This window comes from Gekko japonicus, unplaced genomic scaffold (genome assembly GCF_001447785.1).
Source record: "Gekko japonicus isolate JY-2015 unplaced genomic scaffold, Gekko_japonicus_V1.1 scaffold18, whole genome shotgun sequence".
Classification (NCBI taxonomy): Eukaryota; Metazoa; Chordata; class Lepidosauria; order Squamata; family Gekkonidae; genus Gekko; species Gekko japonicus.
The window spans coordinates 2,202,648-2,221,991 of record NW_015170275.1 but is presented as its reverse complement, the minus strand read 5'-3'; the positions used below and the strand labels follow the sequence as shown (position 1 = coordinate 2,221,991).

The following is a 19,344-nucleotide window of genomic DNA, read 5'->3' as shown; positions in this document are numbered from 1 at the left end:
TCTTAAAATATAGCTAGACAAGTGGAGGAGGATGAACAGGAGCGACAGTGTTTTCAGACCTCGCTAGATTCCAGCTAAGGACTGGCAGACCAATGGATCAATGGCATTGTTCCCCTGTTGCAAGGAAAAGCCTGTGGGTCTAACAAGGCTTGGCCATTCCTAGGTGGCACTGCAGACATGCTTCTCTCTTCAGGTCAGTAGTTTTAAGGTTCGTAGTCTATGGATACATAGTAAAACCAACGGTACCATTATAAATTAAGGGAGATTATTCTCTTGCTACAATAAAGAAAAGCAGATGGAAGAACAGGCATGAAGATCGTAACTATGGCTAGGCTTTCATCAACTGACTGACTTTAGACCCATACAACTGTAGGATTCCAAGGGAATATTTAGTGTGATTGAACCAGCCTCTAATAAAAACCTAAGTGATTACTTGTATCCAGATGATACTTGTGCCACCATTCAAAACAGCACAGCATTTTTCCTCACAATGTTATTTAGCAGCCCACTGTAGACATTCCACTTGTCCCAACAGGAGACTTCCATGCTGATTACAGTTCTTTACAACTAGATCAAAATCACCGTGTTTTCTTCTTTATAAATACCCCTTGTCAATGATGAGGCTATTTCTAATCTACTGTGAAATACATATATTTTCGTATAAGTTAGTAGTATTTAAAATGACCAACAGTATCATTTGGCCTGTATATTTTTGTTTTCTTAACCTTCAGGTACTTTAGATTCAATTTGTTTTGGGTTTAGCGCCCCCTCCTTTCAGCTTTAGTTGCCCGTCTGTTATAACCTGCTCTGCAGCAAACTTTAAAAAAACAACACCACAGTGTTGTCCCTCCAATGTTCAGCTGCCCCATCCTTCTTTCTGTACTGTGGTGGGTGGTATCCTGTCATTCTTCTCTTTGTGGAACTCTGTGGGGAAGGCACAGGTGGCTTTTACACCATAATGAAATGCAAGTACACTGTCCTGCTTTTCCATGTACATAAGAAGAATGAGTGACTATCTCGAGTGGAAGAAAGTTTTTCCTCACCTGCTATGCAATGATATCCCATCCTAGCCTTCAAAACAATCCTTTTAGGCTGAACTTGTTATTTTTTTTTTTAAAAAAAGACACCAAAAATGGAGGCTGCTACTTGTTGCTTGCTGGGCTGTGTTAATGAGCTTGACACTGCAAGACCAATATTATTCCGTTCCTTTCAGTTAACACATTCCATTATTGGAGAAGCACCTAGGCTGACATTGAACAATACCAATACCATTTAGCTTGGAGTATTTGGACAATACAGGGATATACTGGCTCAACTGTGCACGTACTGTAGTTTACAGACTCATGTTCAACCTTTCCTAATAACGGATGCAAATAAGGAACAAAATACTGCAACAGAATTAGCACATACAAACATTTATTCTCAAAATTCCATTCTACCCACCATTGTTCAGAATGATGTCATCCAAGCACTTTATGGCAGTGAAAATAGCTTTTACCCTTCTGAATCACTCCTCCATTATACTCCATTAAAGCTGCAAAATGTGCAATCCACTTGAAAAATATGTTGCCTTTTATTTATTTTTAATGAAAAGTTAGAACACAATAGGGAAAAGAACAGGTTTACTGGGAAGAACAGGTTTACTTCTCCCGCTATCCTTGCCACACACCCCCACCCTCCTCCACTTCCAAATAACTTAGAAGATATTTAAAATTTTAAATGTAATTTAAAATGAAGTGCATTTCTTTATTCATAATAATTATACTTAAACATTCTAAAACCTCATAAATTATTTTCTTGGGAAAAAGGCCGCAAGCCTCTGCTTTTTGATTGGAAGAATATGTATATCCTGTGAGTTCATTTTCTTTAACTTAACGCTTCTGTTTTTGATGGGTTTCCTAAGAGCTTCTGCATTATCCCGGGCTTCTGGCTGGTTCTTCACATCATAACACTGCAGCACTGAGTCCTGGGGCATGTCCCTTTTAAAAGAAAAGTTTTTTGTGGAAACTCCCGAAAGGCCTTTAATCTTGCCACAGAAAACAGTAGGCACCGCATCCTTGACGGATACTATCACTTTGGCTGCCTGTGAAGTGCTCACAATCTCAATGTTATTACCTGCTGAGGGCTCACAAGGTATACTAGTCTGATCCACCAGCCACTTGGGCTGCTGTCTCAGGAGTTCAGAGGAGCTGTTGTTGATCACTCTACTCTCAGCCTTTGCTGGAGCTTCATGAGATTTTGAAGGAACAAAGAGAGAAGCACCACTAGAAAGTTTATCTGCTCCAGAATGAACGGAGTTATCCATCATGGACCCAGGCCGATGGGTACTTGTTAATTCAGCGCTTCCAGTCTTCCGACAGGAAGCAATTGATAGATCCAGAGCACCATCTTCAGGTGAGTGCTGGGAACTGTCCTCACTTTCCTTCAGTAAAGGTGCTGTTTTCATAGACAGATCAAGGACCTCATTCTCACTGCTCATCTTGATGACAGTGTGTCGAGTCAGCTGGGGAAGCTCCCTGTGGTGGATGAAATCAAATGGTTTAGTTTCTTCCTTCTCCAGGGGAGTCTGGGTGCCTTTGCAGTAATGCAATATAAACGAAGAAGCTGGCTTGGGGCGATCCAGGTTGGCCTTGGAGTCTGCATTGTGGGGCACTGGGATGGGGATGGGGATGGGGATGGGGACTGGGACGGGCAGAGGAACGATAACAGGGTATGGCACTAAGAGTGTCGCTGGGGGAACCAGAGGAGACAAAGGAGAACTGAAGGGTTGCGTAGGGACAGAAGAGCAATCTGGTGGTGGCTGATAAGGTGACGAACCTAAGGCGCCTGGGGTAGGAAAGAGATCCTGCAGAACTGCAGCAAACCCCGGTGTCTGAAACACGGGGGGCAAGACATGCTCCTGAGTCTGACTGGAAGGCTTGTGATCCAGGAGCTGTGGCTGTCCCACTGGGGCAGAAGGGCCCTGGAAAAGGTTGCTGTGTATGGGACTGGGGGCACAGGGAGAACTCTGAGATAGCACCAGTGGAGAGTTTAAATGCTGAAAGACATGTTGCTCTAGCAGGACAGGCAGGGGAACAGGGCCTTGTGTTGTCATGACGTAGGGAGTATTACTGGCGGGAGCAATCTGAGGAGCAGCACTTCCTGCTACTTGCAGATGTATTGGCAGAACCACAGGGCTGTCCCCTAAGCAAATTGGCTGAAGCACCGTGGCGGCTACCTTGAGAGCGACACCACTCTGGGATTCCGCTGGTGGTGTCAGTATTGATGGGGCAGGAACAGTCACCAGTGGCGAGAGTGCTTTCTTCATCAGGTCAGCTGAATTGATATTCCATGCTTCTGCGGTGATTAGCTGGGCAACTCCATTTTCAAGCTTATTGTTAGCGATCACTGAAGGAGAATTGGTAACATCCATGGGTAGGTTTTGCGTATCCTTATAGAGTTCCTCCATTTTGTAGGACTTCCAAGGCTTGGCAGTATTTTAGTTTACATAGCTGTCACCAGCATCCACTTTATCTCCAGGCTGCCCAAGCATCCACATGAACACTATCTGGCCTGCAAAACAGAGAGATGTTTTAAGCACTGCATAAATCTCTTGCTTATAATAATATCTGCAACTTATCTTTAAAGAGCCTATCACCGTAACAGCTATTAAATGTTTCTACACTTCTGGTACTTAGCAGTTCTATCACAGTGCATCCTGGGCATATGTGCAGAGTATGTGCATACTTAAGCACACACGCAAAGACATACTCATATATACATATCCAAGTGTTATATGAAGAGTCCCGGGAACTTAAGCGTAGTCATAAACAACAAAGTCTGAAGCAACTACTATCTAGTGGAAGCCAAGCACCAAAATGCATTTTGCTCATTTTATACTTTTAAACAAAACTTCAGCCAATGGCATCGTGTGACACAAGCTGTTCTAATTACACTCTTAAGACGCCACCCCCCAAACTGAAGTGTACTAAAAAATAACCGTTGATAGAATGATGCTTCTGGAGTTGGAAGGCTTCCCTTGTCATAAGACTTCTAAACTCCCAGGAACAACTTATCCAAGCATGTCATTTCTCATATATTTGAAAGACTGCAGTAAGCAGTAAAGGTAAAGGTTCCCTTGCTCGAAAGCCAGTCGAGTCCGACTCTAGGGTTGCGGTGCTCATCTCTGTTTCAAAGCCGAAGAGCCAGCGCTGTCCGAAGACATTTCCGTGGTCATGTGGCCGGCATGACTACACACCAAGGCGCACGGAACGCTGTTACCTTCCCACCGAAGTGGTCCCTATTTATCTACTTGCAATTTCTTGCTTTCGAACTGCTAGGTTGGCAGGAGCTGGAACTAGAGACAGGAGCTCACCCTGTCTTGCGGCACCTGGGGCTTGAACCGCTGAACTACTGACCTTCCACAGCCTGCAGTTCAGTGTCTTAACCACTTGAGCCACCGCAGAGTCCTTAGCAATTCCATCATATCCACTGGTGCAATATGTTCATTCTGCGGTTTTCTTTCAGCAATATTTAAAAAACAATTCACTCTTCAGAGCAACCCCATGGCAGAAAAAGAGAAACTTAATGATAGGTGTAATGGGTTAAAATCAGAGTCGCTTTAAGTTTACTTGGACATGCTAATCTTTACTGTGCAGATGTTGGGGGGGGGAGGAACAGAGACATTGCACACTGTAAACCATGAGAAGTTTAGCATGTCATTGCCACCTTCCCCAAACAGTAAGCACAAATTTGTCTCACACAGAAGTTTTCCAGTTCATACAGATACTAGTATTGACTGATGACCCTTATTTAAAACACCACCTCTCAATGTGGAACCTCAGGGCCTAAGTAGTACATAATTATTTGTCATTCCTTTCATAACAACTTCCAGCTTTGTGTCCTGCTTCCCCTCTACTCTTTACATTTTAGTGCACTGAGGACTGATGCTTGCTCTCTTTATGTCAATATGCTTTTACGAGGTTTGATACCTTACAGGCAAATAGACGTAATGATTAAATCAAATCAAATAGTACTACTCTACAGAAGAAACAACATGTACATGAAACACTGTTGATAAGAAAAATGTTCCAAAAACAAGAACTTAAAAAAATAATCAGAAGACGGTAAATGACCAAGTATTCTTGGCAACCAATTTTTAGGCACTGACGTACATGTATATACTGTACACATACACACACACACACACACACACACACACACACACACTAGTATATATGGAGGAAAATACTAGGTGTTGCATAATATCTTGCACAAGTGGAACGGACCCAAGCTTATGAGGTTGTACACTCCTAAGCTTGGGTCTGTTCCATTTGTGCAAGATATTGTGCAACACCTAGTACTTTCCTCCATATATACTAGTTTGTGTGCGTACAGTATATACATGTATGTTAGTGCCTAAAAATTGGTTGCACAAGAATTTGCACAAACAGTAATGCAAGCAGGGATAACAATAAGTTTGACTAGGCAAAAGCGGCTACCAGCATCTTTTTCTTGTGTTTTCATTTGCATAAGAGCTCTACTGCAAGTGGAAATTTTGCACTGAATCCAACCCATTGTCTTCTTCCTTATTTGTAAGCAAACATGAGAGCTTGTTCTGATAAATGTTTACAGGGACTGTGCACGTGTGTGTGTACCTCGCCTCCACCTAGACTGAAACACTAGGGTGATCAAAAAATTATTTAATCCCCCCCCCCAAGTTTTCCTGTGTTTTTGTTTTTGCCTGGGGGGGTTGGGGGGGGCCTTTATTTTCTTTCTGATTCTTCAAAACATTGTTTTCCTTGGTTTTGTTTTGCACTGTTTTTAAAAGGGTATAAAATTTCGTGCCATTTTGCTGTATTTTCCTCTCTCAGCTTGTTTTAGATTTTTTTAACTGCTTTATATTTTCTCTGTGGTTCTGTTGGCATCTGGAGGCTTTTGGCCAGTGGTTGTTCTTGTGTGTTTGGCTATTGGTTTCTCTGCCCTGGAGAAAGCATAGATTCCCCCCCCCCAAAAAAAAAGCACAATAGAAACAAGTAGGAAGCCTGAGGGCAGTTTGTTCAGGGTCCCATATAACTGGACCCTTTAATCCAATTCATTTGTAACTAGGGAGTCTTTAGTGGACAGGCAGAACTAGGATTCCTGCAATTCTGGTGTCATGTCCTTGAAAAACAGCCAATCCAGCCTTCCAAAAAGAGTCCTCCCATAGGGTATAAGGTAAAGGTTCCCTTGCTCGAAAGCCAGTCGAGTCCGACTCTAGGGTTGCGGTGCTCATCTCAATTTCAAAGCCGAAGAGCCAGCGCTGTCCGAAGACGTTTCCGTGGTCATGTGGCCGGCATGACTAAACACCCAGGCGCATGGAATGCTGTTACCTTCCCGCTGAAGGGGTACCTATTTATCTACTTGCAATTGCTTGCTTTCGAACTGCTAGGTTGGCAGGAGCTGGAACTAGAGACGGGAGCTCATTCCGTCATGCGGCACACTCGCGTTTTGAACTGCTGAACTACCGACCTTCCACATCCTGCAGTTCAGTGTCTTAACCACTTGAGCCACCACAGCTCCTTCCCATATAATGGACCCCAAAAATTCAGAATTCTGAAAAATAAAATAGAATTTGAATCCCACACAGTGGTGTTCTTCAGACTTCAGCTGCCATGTACATTTTTGCACATGTTGTGCTGCTTCTGGTGATCGTGCTGTGTCAGTTCAGACTTCCCCTCACAGGTTCTGTCTATTCTGAGGGTCCCCCCCCCTTTTTTTGCACATGCGCTGAAGCATTTGAGCATTTCTGCAGCCTCATTCGTTCTGCCTATCTTCCTTGGAATACACAGGCAGAATACAAATGCCTTAAATGAATAACTCCACTGCCTTCAGTAGGTTTACTCTTGTGTAAAGCACAGATACTCTCAAACAGCATCTCTGAAGCACAAAAGATAATTTATTTGCTCAATCACTTGGCCCCTGACATTTTTAAACTGAAAACCATACAAGAATTTTCCCCACTGGAGAGAAAAGTGCGAAGGGTCTAGAGATGATCTGGAGGATCTTACACAACAGTAGCAACAGTGGCTTCTGTATGTCTACTCTCATGTAAGGCGAGAGGAGGACATTATCCTAGCTTTCTCAGGCTGGAGAGTGAGAGAAAGAGAGGCAGAGAGAGAAGACCAGACAGACAGACACACAGACACACAAACACACAAGGCAGAGCAAAGAGGAAGGTGAGCCCAGGTGGGAATGACTGCCTCTTTCAACACAGGCACCTTCCATCATTGAAACATTTCTCCATTGGGATGCAAATATAAAAAAACACCCATACATGCCTGCCCTTTCTGGGCAAGTTTTGGTGGGTGGGTTGCCTCGGAAGTCACCAATGCGAAAAACTTAGTTCAGATTACGAGCAAAGGCTTTCTTGCAAATACATTTTGCTTTGGGGGGAAAATATGGGAAAAACCAGTTTTATTGGAATGGAGGGGGAATGGGACAGGAGTGGGATGTTTATAAAGAATGTTATGTTTATGAACACAAGAAAAACACACATTAACATTGGGTAATGCAAGTGGACTTTTAAGGCAATGCGAAAGACGCCAGTATTGGTGAACCAAATAATCCTGATTATCACTATGGAAAATATCCTCAAAATCTTAATCTAAAAAATACTGAATTTTTTTCAAGTGCCCATGACTCATGACACTATAATGTTATTATAGTACATCATATAGTTATATCTTTTGCTGGATGATGGACTGTAAGCACACAATGGCTTGGATCCAGTGACAGAGTAAGAGCAATTCTGCTTGGACAGGCTCTTGTGCAACACTTAATGCTTTCTTCCCTGTACATTAGAACTTGTGCCAGTGGATGCACAAGTGGGGTACAATCAGTTTGCCTTACTATAAGCAGCTACTGTGGTCTTCAGCTTGCATTTACACTAGTGCAAGAGCTCTAGCACAAGGAGAAATGTTGTGCTGGACCCAACCCCATATTATTGATAATGTGGTCACATCCTAAGGCCTACTGAGCCAGCAAACATACATTTATGAGGAGAACACAGGGACTGCTAGTTCCATCATGTCACGAAGAGGGAGATTATACAGATATTGAAGACACTGAACTGAGTCAAAAATATGGAGATAGTGTTAAATGTTTACTTTTTTGTCCTACGAATTTTTTAAAAAGTGTTGCTGCTTAATTAATAGTGATTCCTGTTTTCATGAGAAACTAATGACCTTGTAGGACCTGAGGGAGCTCCCATTCCCCTGCCTAATCCATTTAACTATGAAAAATAGAGAAATTATAGTGAAAATGATACTACAAGGGAGACTTGTAAGGTAGGCTAGGGGAATACACATGCTGTGTAGCATGGAGAAGAAAACAGATAACTAGTCTATACTTTTGTACCAAAGCATAAAATATAACAAGGACAACTACTCATTGTAGTTGGTTGTCTTAAATTTTTTCAGGACATCCAATTTGTCCTAATCTAGATGAAATACAATATCCATCACTGGTGAGGTTTAGCGTCTATTTATTCACCTGCATATCTCTGGAGGGGGAAGTTTAAATTTTAAACCACTACAGAATCTAGATCATGAGGCAGACACTTCATTTACACACAGTTTTCACCACCTTCTTTATAAGATGAACGTAACACAGATCTTTCTTTGGACTGAAAAAGTCCTTTCATATTCTTATATTAAAATGTCAAATCGAAGAAGGAGGAGGAGGAGGAGGAGGAGGAGATTGGATTTATACCCCGCCCTTCACTTGGAGTCTCAGAGTGGCTTACAATCTCCTTCCCTTCCCCTTCCCACAACAGACACCCTGTGAGGTAGGTGCGGCTGAGAGAGCTTTCTCGAGAACTGCCCTTGAGAGAGCAGCTCTGAAAGAACTTATGACTGACCCAGGTTCACACTAGCAGCTGCCTCTGGAGGAGTGGGGAATCAAACCCAGTTCCAAATTAGAGTCCGCGCTCTTAACCACTATATCAAACCACTACACCAAAGTCCTATCTAAATGAGATGAGAAATGTTGTGAGTTAAGTGCTTTCTATACAACAAGAGACAGAGATGCATAAGGATCCTGGAAACTATTCGGGTAGGTTGTTGTGCCTGATTTTTCACCCCACCTTGCCCCCACTTAAAAAAATTGTTAAATGTATAAGGCAACAAAAGCAGGTCTGCTGTATAAAACTGCTAGGCATCCCATAATGGCGGTGACAGGGCATAAGTGCATCATGATTCAATGATAAATATTATCAGAAGCTACTTGGAAATGCTATTAAAGAAAGTAATGATTAATCCTATCATATGTTTAGCTCCTTGATGATAGCTGTGCAATTAAGCCATGGAGCACAGTTACATGCCATAAGGTATAATCACAGGGTTTGGATCTGTAAAATCAGCAAACATAAATTGCCTTATTAACACACTTGTTCACGGACACTTCATATGCTGTTTAATCTTCACTGTTATTTATCTTTTATTCTGATTCAAGCCTGGTATTTCTGAACTAGATTCCTGCCCCTGATGATTAGATTTTGATTACAGACTTAATATTTGTAATAAAAAGCAAGGGGTGAATTAAGGATGGTGAATATAAAGATAACTGAAAGTAAAGCCCACTAGAACTCCTCAAGCACCAAAAATGACTGAATTCCTCAGTCACAAAAAACAGCGGAGCCCTAAACAGAGCCACACCCTTTTAAGCCCACAGAAGTCAGTGAGCTTAGCCAACTCTGCATAGAGTTGAACTGGAAAAGGAGCAAATCCTGCCACAGTGGAGTTTCATAGGTTGCAGGTAGTCACATTGGGTCAAAACAAAAATCCCAAACAAAATATATGTCATTATTAAGAAGAAGAGTTGGTTGGTTTTATACCCCATTCTTCACTATCTGAAGGAGTCTCAGAGCGGCTTACAATCACCTTCCCTTCCTCTCCCCACAACAGACACACCCTCTCTGAGGCAGGTGAGGCTGAGCAAGTTCTGAATGAACTGTGACTGACCCAAGGTCACCCAGCTGGCTTCATGTGGAGGAGTGGGGAATCAAACCTGGTTCTCCAGATTAGAGTTCACTGCTCTTAACCACTACACCAAGCTGGCTCTCAAAAAAAGAAGAAGAAGAAGCGCACACACACCATAAAACAGTATACAAGCTTTAGAGTTATCCAGAATTCTTAATCAAGCTTTATGCTAACACAGGCATACACATACCACACGTGGAGAGAGGGAAGATGTTGGAAAACCTGATCTTATTGCCTCTCTGTATCCATCACCCATTCACATATTTATGGCACCAATTAGGGCCCCAAAATGGCATCTCCATCCTGTTTGCATTAGGATTACACAATCTAGATATAAATTTTCATGGGGAATTTTTCCATAATTTTTACAGTCAAAACTGTAAAATGTTCCAGGGCTAAAACTTAATCATCAACAATAAAACAGTTGTGGAATACTTCTATGACTACTTTAAAATGAATTATGTATGAGATGAAAAAAAAAGATAATTGGAAATAAAAGCATGATGATAAAGTATCAGTGGACTTTTCTTATAAAGGCATTTTCTTTTACTGGCAGTTCCAGTTGCTGGATGAAATAGGCAAGGGCTGACATTAGGCATAGTACTAGTCTTCTCTCTATATAACAAAAGCGTTCTGGTGGTGGCACTCTCCAGAATATTTGACATGCTCCCAAATTGGTTGGTGCCCTGGTGTGTCAGTCACAAGGTGTATGTCTCCACAGGCTGCGTTGCTGCCTCTGTGGGCGTTGTCCTGCCCACAGAGGCAGCACCCAGCATCTCGCCCTCTTCTTTGAGCGGACAGGTCGGATGCTCCAGCGGGCAGGGGCCTCAGCCCCAGCACGCCGTTGTCCTGGGCATCCTCTCCAGAGTGCGTGTAGCCAGCTGGGCTGCATGCAACCTGACGATGAATGGGCCGTCCGCTCCAGCATGAGGGGGCTCGGCCCAATCCTGCCGCCACTGCCGCCGTCCTCACCCACACACATGTAGCCGCCTGGGCTGCATGCGACCCAGCGACAGACCAGCCAGCCGCTCCAGCGAGGGGGGGGGCTCAAACGGATCCAGCCACTGTCGTCCAGGCCCGGCTACAGGTTGCCAGCTGGGCTGCGGCCGGACAATGGATGCACCAGCTACTCCAGCGCGGGGGGGCCTGGTCAGGTCGAGCCCAATCCTGCTGCCGCCGACAACTACCAGCAGCTGCCTGGCCTCTCACTAGATGGGGGCCGGCACACTGCCGGCCCCGAGGCTGCTGCAGGTTGCTCAGAGCCCGCCAGCTGCATTCAGCTGGCAAGCTGCTCACAAGCCGCTCCCTCACCCCTGACTCCGAGGGGCCACGAGGGGGGAGACCGGGAGGGCCTCCGTCACACCATGCTAGGGTTCGTTGTCTTCCTCCACAACGAGCTTTGCTCCTAGTAATAAATAAAGACTGCAATATACAAAGAACTATTGGCAGTTTGCCTTGCTACCCTCAGTTGGTGTAAATATGTTCCTGTTTATTTTTCTAACCCTAAATGGTTTTCTTTTATATTAACCAACCATAGATAAAACACATATTGCCTAGAGAAATATAACATTGTTCTGTCGATGGCTAGCTCAATGTAAAACTGAAGTATCCTTCATAAATCTAAGAGGTAACAAGAAATATGACATATAAATTATAAGTCAGTCGAGCCTGCTGTATGTTTGATGAAGAGATTTTGGAGATCCCTAGCATCAAATCCAAACAAACTACACTTAGCTCTCAAATATTCAGAGGCAGTGACAAAAATATTCAGCTGAATCTGCCATTGAAAGCCTTCGACAACATACTGCCATTGATACTTCTGAAAACATACTAAATCCATAACGTGGAGCTTAATTACAAAATAGTGAAGAAAAGAAAATGTGCTGATAGAAACATTAGTAAAGTATAGGGTAACTACGTCTTCATCACAGAAATATGTCTTTTAGGTCAAGATGATCCTCTGGTGAGAAATCCTCTTTACTGGCTATCCCTATGTGACTTCAGAAATTCATAGCTGAATTTTTCCTGAATGTGTGCATATGAGTTTTGCTCCAACCATGCATGCAAATACCTACTAATAAGCCATTTTTAGTATCATGTCTCCCAAATGTCCCCATAGTTGCTTTAAATTCCTGTAAACCTCAATTCATATTTGAATCATTCCTTAGAGATTCTGTAAGAGCAGCCAAGCCCCCTGATTTCCTTCCTCACATCTCTGTTCTGCCTCATCTACAATAAAATATTAAATTAATGGTAGACTGCAGTACTAGCTTGTAGTACCAGGGATTCAGATTTCCTGATGAGATTTAATTAGAATCAGGGAACCTTGTTGTTGTTGTTCAGTCACACAGTCGAGTCCGACTCTTTGCGACCCCATGGACCACGCCACTCCAGGGAACTTTAGAATGCTACTAAAAGATTAATCTCATGCTGGGACTCAGCCTGGGAATATAAAATAGTATATACTCTCAAGGAGGTTCTACTAAGGGCATCCTACTTGGAAAGAGGACTCTAGGCAAACGTGAGACCCACATTTCTGTTTTTTGGAATATTGCAGCTAGGACTAGCCACCAGTGGGTTCATTATTTATAGTGAACTACCAAAGCATTGGACAACTACAGAAATTCCATGCATTGTACAGGAAGACCATTGCTAGAATGTTTACAGTTCAGGTCTTTTATCACATCTATTAATATAAAATTTAATGAGTATAAAGAGATATATTCAAAATTATCAGATGGTGGTGCAAAGGGAAGCCAATGCAAGTCTGGAATTTCCATGTTTGGAGAAGTAAGGATTCTGGAGGAAACTAACAGGCTGTTGACCTTCAAAATACAGCATAACCTTCCACATTCACTATGCATCCTTTCCGTGCGAGTGGCTCTTCTCATTTCAAGCACTCAAACAGACCCTTCACAAAAAGATGCCCTTGGGATAGTTCAGTTTTGATGTTTATGTTGGGAATGAGATGGCAGGAAGTACAGGGGACTAAGCATGTATTAGAAATTGCGTTATTCTCCTATGGGAAAATGTATTTTAAACAAAATTATACTCTTTGTAATTGAAGTCTCCCTGTTGACGAATTATTTAGTATCATTTTTCAATGATATTTTAGTCCCCAGCAAAACAAAGAGAAAGCAGTGTTTTGAGAACAGTTTCTAAAAACAAACAAGATTGGTAATTTTTATAAATAGTACTTAGATATTTTAGGATATCACTTACTGAGGAAACAAAAGAGAAAGGATACAAATAAAATGCAACACACACACACACAAAATCAACAACCACCCCAGAGTCGGAATCTTTTAGCAAGGTTTTATATGCTGTTTTTGCAGTCCAAATCTAAAACACTGTTGGGAAAAGTCAACACCTCCTAAGCATCAGAAGCCCTTCTTCAGGTGCCTCGCCTTCGGAGATCAGGCAGGTGCCAACTGTGTCAGTCACAGCACCAAAACTCTGAAACTCTCTCCTCAGGGAAATTCTTCTGTCCCCTTCTGTTGCCGATTTCCACCAGTGGGTGAAGACGTTTTTGGGTTTGTTTGGCATTTACTTGGTCATCCCTCCTTCCAGACCAATGTTTAAATTGTTTGTCTTTTTATGTATTTTAATTCTTGTTTTGTTATGTGTTGTTCTTTTTGGTTGGTTATGATTTTATTATGTATATTTTGATATGTTAGCCACCTTGGTGGCCCTTGTGAGGGCAGAAAGGTGGGACATAAATTTGGAAAAATGAATAACTGGCTTTACCAGATGCTACATATCACTGAGAACCTAAATCTAATTGTTGCAATATAGCCCCAGCTTCATGTGGCTAAAAACATTTGATCAGGCAATGCCAGACATATGGCAGTACATTGCCCAAAAAAGCCAACCAGCAACCGAGTACTGCAGCACAACAACCATCTTTCAGGTGTCTGCAGGGGTACCTGGTACTAGCACAGCTGCAAAGGGTAGGAGGGATTTGGTAGAGAAAAGACTAGGCTGCCCTACCACTGGCTTTCCTTACTGCATTGACTTGGTATTGGTGCTGGCCAATATGAAGAAACTACAGGAATGAGCAATTTGTTTACTACCAAAGATTTTACTTCAAACTTCATTCTTCTGCTGTGAGCAGAACACTTCATTCAGTGGAATGGGTGACCTTTTCTCCTTGACAAAATTCTAGCCTTCTGATTAAAGGTAGCATCAGAATAATATGCAGCATTTTGTTATTGATATGATCAGATGAGAAAGCTGTCCAAATTCTCCCCAACATGGAGCCATTCAGGATTAAATTTTGCCTTCCTTGAGGTTCACACACATAGCTTTGAAATATTTAAAGATGCCTCTATGCCTGCATACAGTTAAGCCAACTAGAACCTACATATGTTTAACCTAAGTAACCCCATTATGCTTGTTCCTGTGTGCATGCACGCACAATGACACAAAAAGTGCAAAAGGTTGGACTTGAAATCCCACATGTTAAAAAGGGTTAGTGTCAATGATTTCTGTTTAATTCTACAAATATGGTTGTGATATGAAACATAAGCACCCTCATCTAGCAGCATAAGCCTGACACAGAGGCAGATACTGATTGAAATGCAGAGAGAAATCACCGGGCGATGGAAATGCCATGTGCAATTACATGGAGTCACCCTTTAAATTTCTTTTAGGTGGCCTGTTCTAGGAGCCATGGAGTGCAAGAGCAAGCATGCAGCCTACTGTTCCACTTAGCTGGATTGGTGTCCTTTGGCACCACTGCTTAGGTGGAACTAATTTGTATCTTAGGCAAGGGATGTACTGATAAGAGGACTTGGAGATGGACCAACTGGATGTGGGTGCAGGGCGTGGTATTTCTGCTTAACCCCTGGGGATTTTGAGATTATTGTGAGCACTTTGAGAGCATGGCACCACTTAGAGAGGGGAAAGGGGATGAGCATGCACAAGCAATTATTTGAATAGATGGTAATGGGTAGATTCATGACCTTAATTTCAGGTGCCTTTTGCGTTGCTACTTATTTGGGTGACAACCTAAAGTGGTACTAGAGCTTGATTCCCCTCTCATTTATGTAATGAGCAGACATCACTCTTTCTTGAGGGCAGGATTCCTCCATTATAAACAATATTTTGGATTTTGCTGCAAACCCCCATGCTTGCAAGAACCTGTATCCTAGTCCTGGTTGGCCACACTGTGTGGATTTTCTGATTTGCACAAGGGGCACCCATAGCGAGATTAAGGACTTCCCACAATTTCAAATTATGTCTTTCCTCTCTCCTGATTGGCTCTTTTGAGACCTCCTGATCTGACTGAGTCCTCCCCCTTCAGTCCTGTCTCTCACGGCAGTTGGTCAGTTAGTTAAGCCTCTCTCCCTCTCCTATCACAGTTTATTTCTTCTTTAACACTGAGTTATTTTCCTTCAACAGTTGGTGCTCCGTTCCTCTGCGTGCTTAAACTCTGCCAACAGAATTAAATTTACATTTTAATTTTTTGCTTCTTGTTTAAGGTTTTGTAAAATTGTTTGTGACTTCATGTGTTATATTGAAGAGAAAATAAATAAAAGAATATTGTCATGGTTTTCCAAATTCTAAACTATGCAGTTGTGAAATATAGAGAAAATAACTGAAGATGCATTGCAAAATTTGTGCATCAGATAGGACAGTCTTCAAATTTTGCAAATCTGTAATCATCCTAGCTATGAGCTTGAATGTTGGTGGTGTTCAGAAATGTTGCATGGGAACTGGCAAACATATTGCTATATCCTATGTCATTTATTATTATAAGATTTAATGTTTATCTGTTGCATTAAAAATTACTGCCTTCTTATGTTTTAAAAAATGAATATATGTACCACAGGAAGCAACATAACACAGGTCTCTGGAAAGCTACCATGCACACTGGAAACATGGACTTGAATAGGAACTCTATCACCGGGCCCGAGCCACTGTTCCAAACACTGCTAGACATAAAAAGCCAAAACTGATCTGTACAGAACACACTGTAGAGTCATGGTTTTGAAAAGATTTCCAACTGTGATTTTGAATGATGTTCTAACACTGAATTTGTAGCTAACATTGATAGCACTGTTATTTCTTATATTTTGAATGTTTTTCTTCAAAAAAATAAAAATACAATGAATATATAACATTTTTCATTCTGCGATCAAAGACGGGGCTGAGGTTATGTGCATGTACAACTTAAGACCACAGTTTCATTTTTCACATATGGGGCAGCTACATTAATAGATCAATGTAATCCATCATCATCATCAAGCAACAGTACTTAAGGGACATATCACAAAGCCACACAATCGCCTTAAACAACAGATTTTCTATTGGACTCTTGGATTAATTCCCCAGCCATTCTAACATGTAGTCATAGAGCAATCTATAGATTTTAAGTCTCGTCCCAAGAAGAAATGTTAATACATATTTCTAGTCCTATCTAAAAACATGACCAAACAAGAATTATAATGGCTTTACTGACTCAATCATTCTGATGCAAAAAGTAGACTGGAAAAACTGTGGATATAGAAGGACAACATAGTTATTACTATTCCTTCTAATTTGCTGATAGCCTCTAAAAGACATAGCTTCCAGTTCATGTATTGAAACCACTACATACTAGACAATTTCTTCATAAATGGTGAATTCAATTTGCATTGCTTATCTAAATATACAGAAAATCAGGAATTTGACATGAACATTTTATAACTTTATTCTCATTGAGTATGAAGTACAATGCCCTATTTAGCATTTATTTGTTTACAAAAATTATATCTCACTTTTGTACGCTCACAAGGGCCACCAAGGAGGTTAACAATTAAAAAACATATATGACACAAACACATTTGAAGTCACTCCCCAAAAAAACAACCAAGCATCATTAAAACTAGTAAAAACAGAGTTCAAAAAACATAAAAAGTTTAAAAGGCAAAGACACAAAACCAGCAATTAAAACACTGGTCAGGAAGGAAGGTTCACGGATGGAATGCCAAATGAAACAAAAAACTTTTCACCCACTGGCAGAGGATGCCACCAGAAGCGGACAGATCAGTCTCCCTGGGAAAAGTGTTCCAGAGCTTTGGTGCCACTATCAAAACTCCATTTGATTTATTTTTAAATAAAAAAGCTACCACAGTAATTCACAATACATAAACATAATAAATTTAATTCTGAATCAAGCCACAGGCTGTGGATCAAAAAAAGGGGGGGGGAATCCACCCAATGGAGCAGATTTGGTGGGGGGAGCTGTACAAAAGCCGAGTTTGCCTAAAAACCCACTGAAATCTAAAAAAAATGCATTGGGAGATTAAAGCTCCCCAACATAATAGAAACAACACTTATAGGTTTTAAAAAATGAATTCCCAGTGAACGCACATGTGACTTCATTCTGAAATTTTGGTGGCCATTTTAGCAGATTCAAGGCAGCCACAACAATATTGCCAAGCCTTCCACGCCTTGGTCTCCCTCATTCAAAGGCAGGGCATTGGGTTGCCAACCTCCAGGTGGACTCTTCCTTGAATTACAACTGGTCTCCTGATTACAGAGATCAGTTCTGCTGAAGAAAATGCCTGCTTTGTAGGACGGACTATATGGCATGATACCCTTCTGAGGTCCCTCCCCCTCCTCAAACCCCAACCTCCCAGGCTTCACCTCCCAAATTTCCCAGAATTTCCCAACCCTGTGCTGGCAACCCTGGGGAGAAAAGGAAAACGGATGGACTGGAAGGCTCTGTCCCCTCCCTTATCATATTCCCTGATGGATCAAGGGCTCACTAGGCCAGCCTCAACAGTGTTCATCCAGTAACTCGCTGCTACACAGCTTGGCCTGGTTAGTGACCCACTGCTGCTAGGCAAGCAGCTCTTCAGTTCTTGTCTAGTCATTAATAGGACAGAAAGAAAGAATTTAAAGAGTTTGCTGGAATCATAGGTCATCTGAGCTCAAATAATAGTCTGTAGTCATAACTTGATAGTGGTTGAAAGAGTCTGTAGTCATAACTTTTTTAGTGGTTGAAAGAGAGGAACATCAGGTCTTTTCTGGCTCTGAGGTAACATCTTAAGCTTCTTCCAGCTCCTGCAGACAGTCCCTAGACTACCCTTCAGATAATCTTCCTTCTTCAGCCATCCCAATACTTAGAATATCCTCATAAATATGGTAATTATCCAAATATTAATATAAGTGGGCCAAAAAATCAAAAAAACTTTGATAATACGTATTACTATGATCACAAAATAGATATTTCATTTAGGCAGAAAGAAATAAGTAATGGAACAACAGAAGATCTTAGCAAAAAGTATTTGTTGTTATATTGTTGTTGTTGTTGTTGCTGTTATTTAGAGATATAAAATGGCCTCCATCCAACTGTTTTACACCAGTTTGTAGCATACAAAGGAGGCTATATGGTCACCCAGCTTATTCTTATCATAAATTTTCTGAAGACTTTCAGCTAATAATAATCTGTGAAGCCAGAATGTCTAATATCTAATTGATCATTCCACACACCCCCTTCATTTCCAAAGGACAGAATTTCCCTGACAAAACCAGGGCAACACTAGAAACAGATTCTGAAACAGGCTTTTCCTATGTACAGGGTACACCTTGTCACTCAATAACATTGTTTTCTGGCTGTTCATCCTGTCCAGTATGGAATTTATTAGAGGTTTCCACTCCAAAAGTTAAAAAAGTATTTAACTTAATTTGTTTTGGAGTCTTCCTACCCATTCTAAATACCTATGATTGTATATAATGTAATCAATAAAAAAATTAAAATTATTTATTATTTTTTTAAATAGTCAAAAATTGTAAATGTAAAATAATAAAATGATGTTAGGTACTATAAATAGGCAAACTCTATTATAAATTTTTAAAAGCTTAAGAATAAACTACAAGACTATCACTAATACAGTGAAGAAGTTAAAAAAAATCCAGCAAATTTTAAAACCACCAGCCACTGGGAGAGCTGGCAGACCATCAGGCAGGGAGCGAATCCGACTTAATTGCTACATCTTCGATACAAATTTACTGCCATCAAAGGCTGATAGGTTGGGAACTTTGAATGTTGGGAACTGTGAATTGCAGCAGAATATGCTACTTCAAACTGCCTACCTACTCCCTTAGCATATTTACTAAAAACCCAGACTCCTTTTATATGGGCAAACCAACCAATCCCCCTCCCAAAAACAAAACAAAACCCCTCTATAACAACTTTGGTAAAGTTTATAAAGAAAATAGCATAATCCCTCCAATAAATAAATTAAAAAATCTTCAAATATGTTAAAACTTTAAAATAAACACCCAAGCTTTAAGAGCTCCAACAAGCCTCAAGAGTTTTCTGGCCCACTCCCTCATCCACACTTTTCCTAGAGTA

At 41.3% G+C, this 19,344-nt stretch overlaps 1 protein-coding gene across 1 annotated transcript; it reads right to left on the bottom strand.

The window, feature by feature from the left end:
- Positions 1 to 1,614: 1,614 nt before the first annotated feature.
- RAI2 (retinoic acid induced 2) lies at positions 1,615 to 3,512 on the bottom strand. Its single transcript, XM_015417609.1, has one exon. The coding sequence runs from the start codon at positions 3,446 to 3,448 to the stop codon at positions 1,790 to 1,792; it is 1,659 nt and encodes a 552-aa protein (XP_015273095.1). The 5' UTR covers positions 3,449 to 3,512; the 3' UTR covers positions 1,615 to 1,789.
- Positions 3,513 to 19,344: the final 15,832 nt, after the last annotated feature.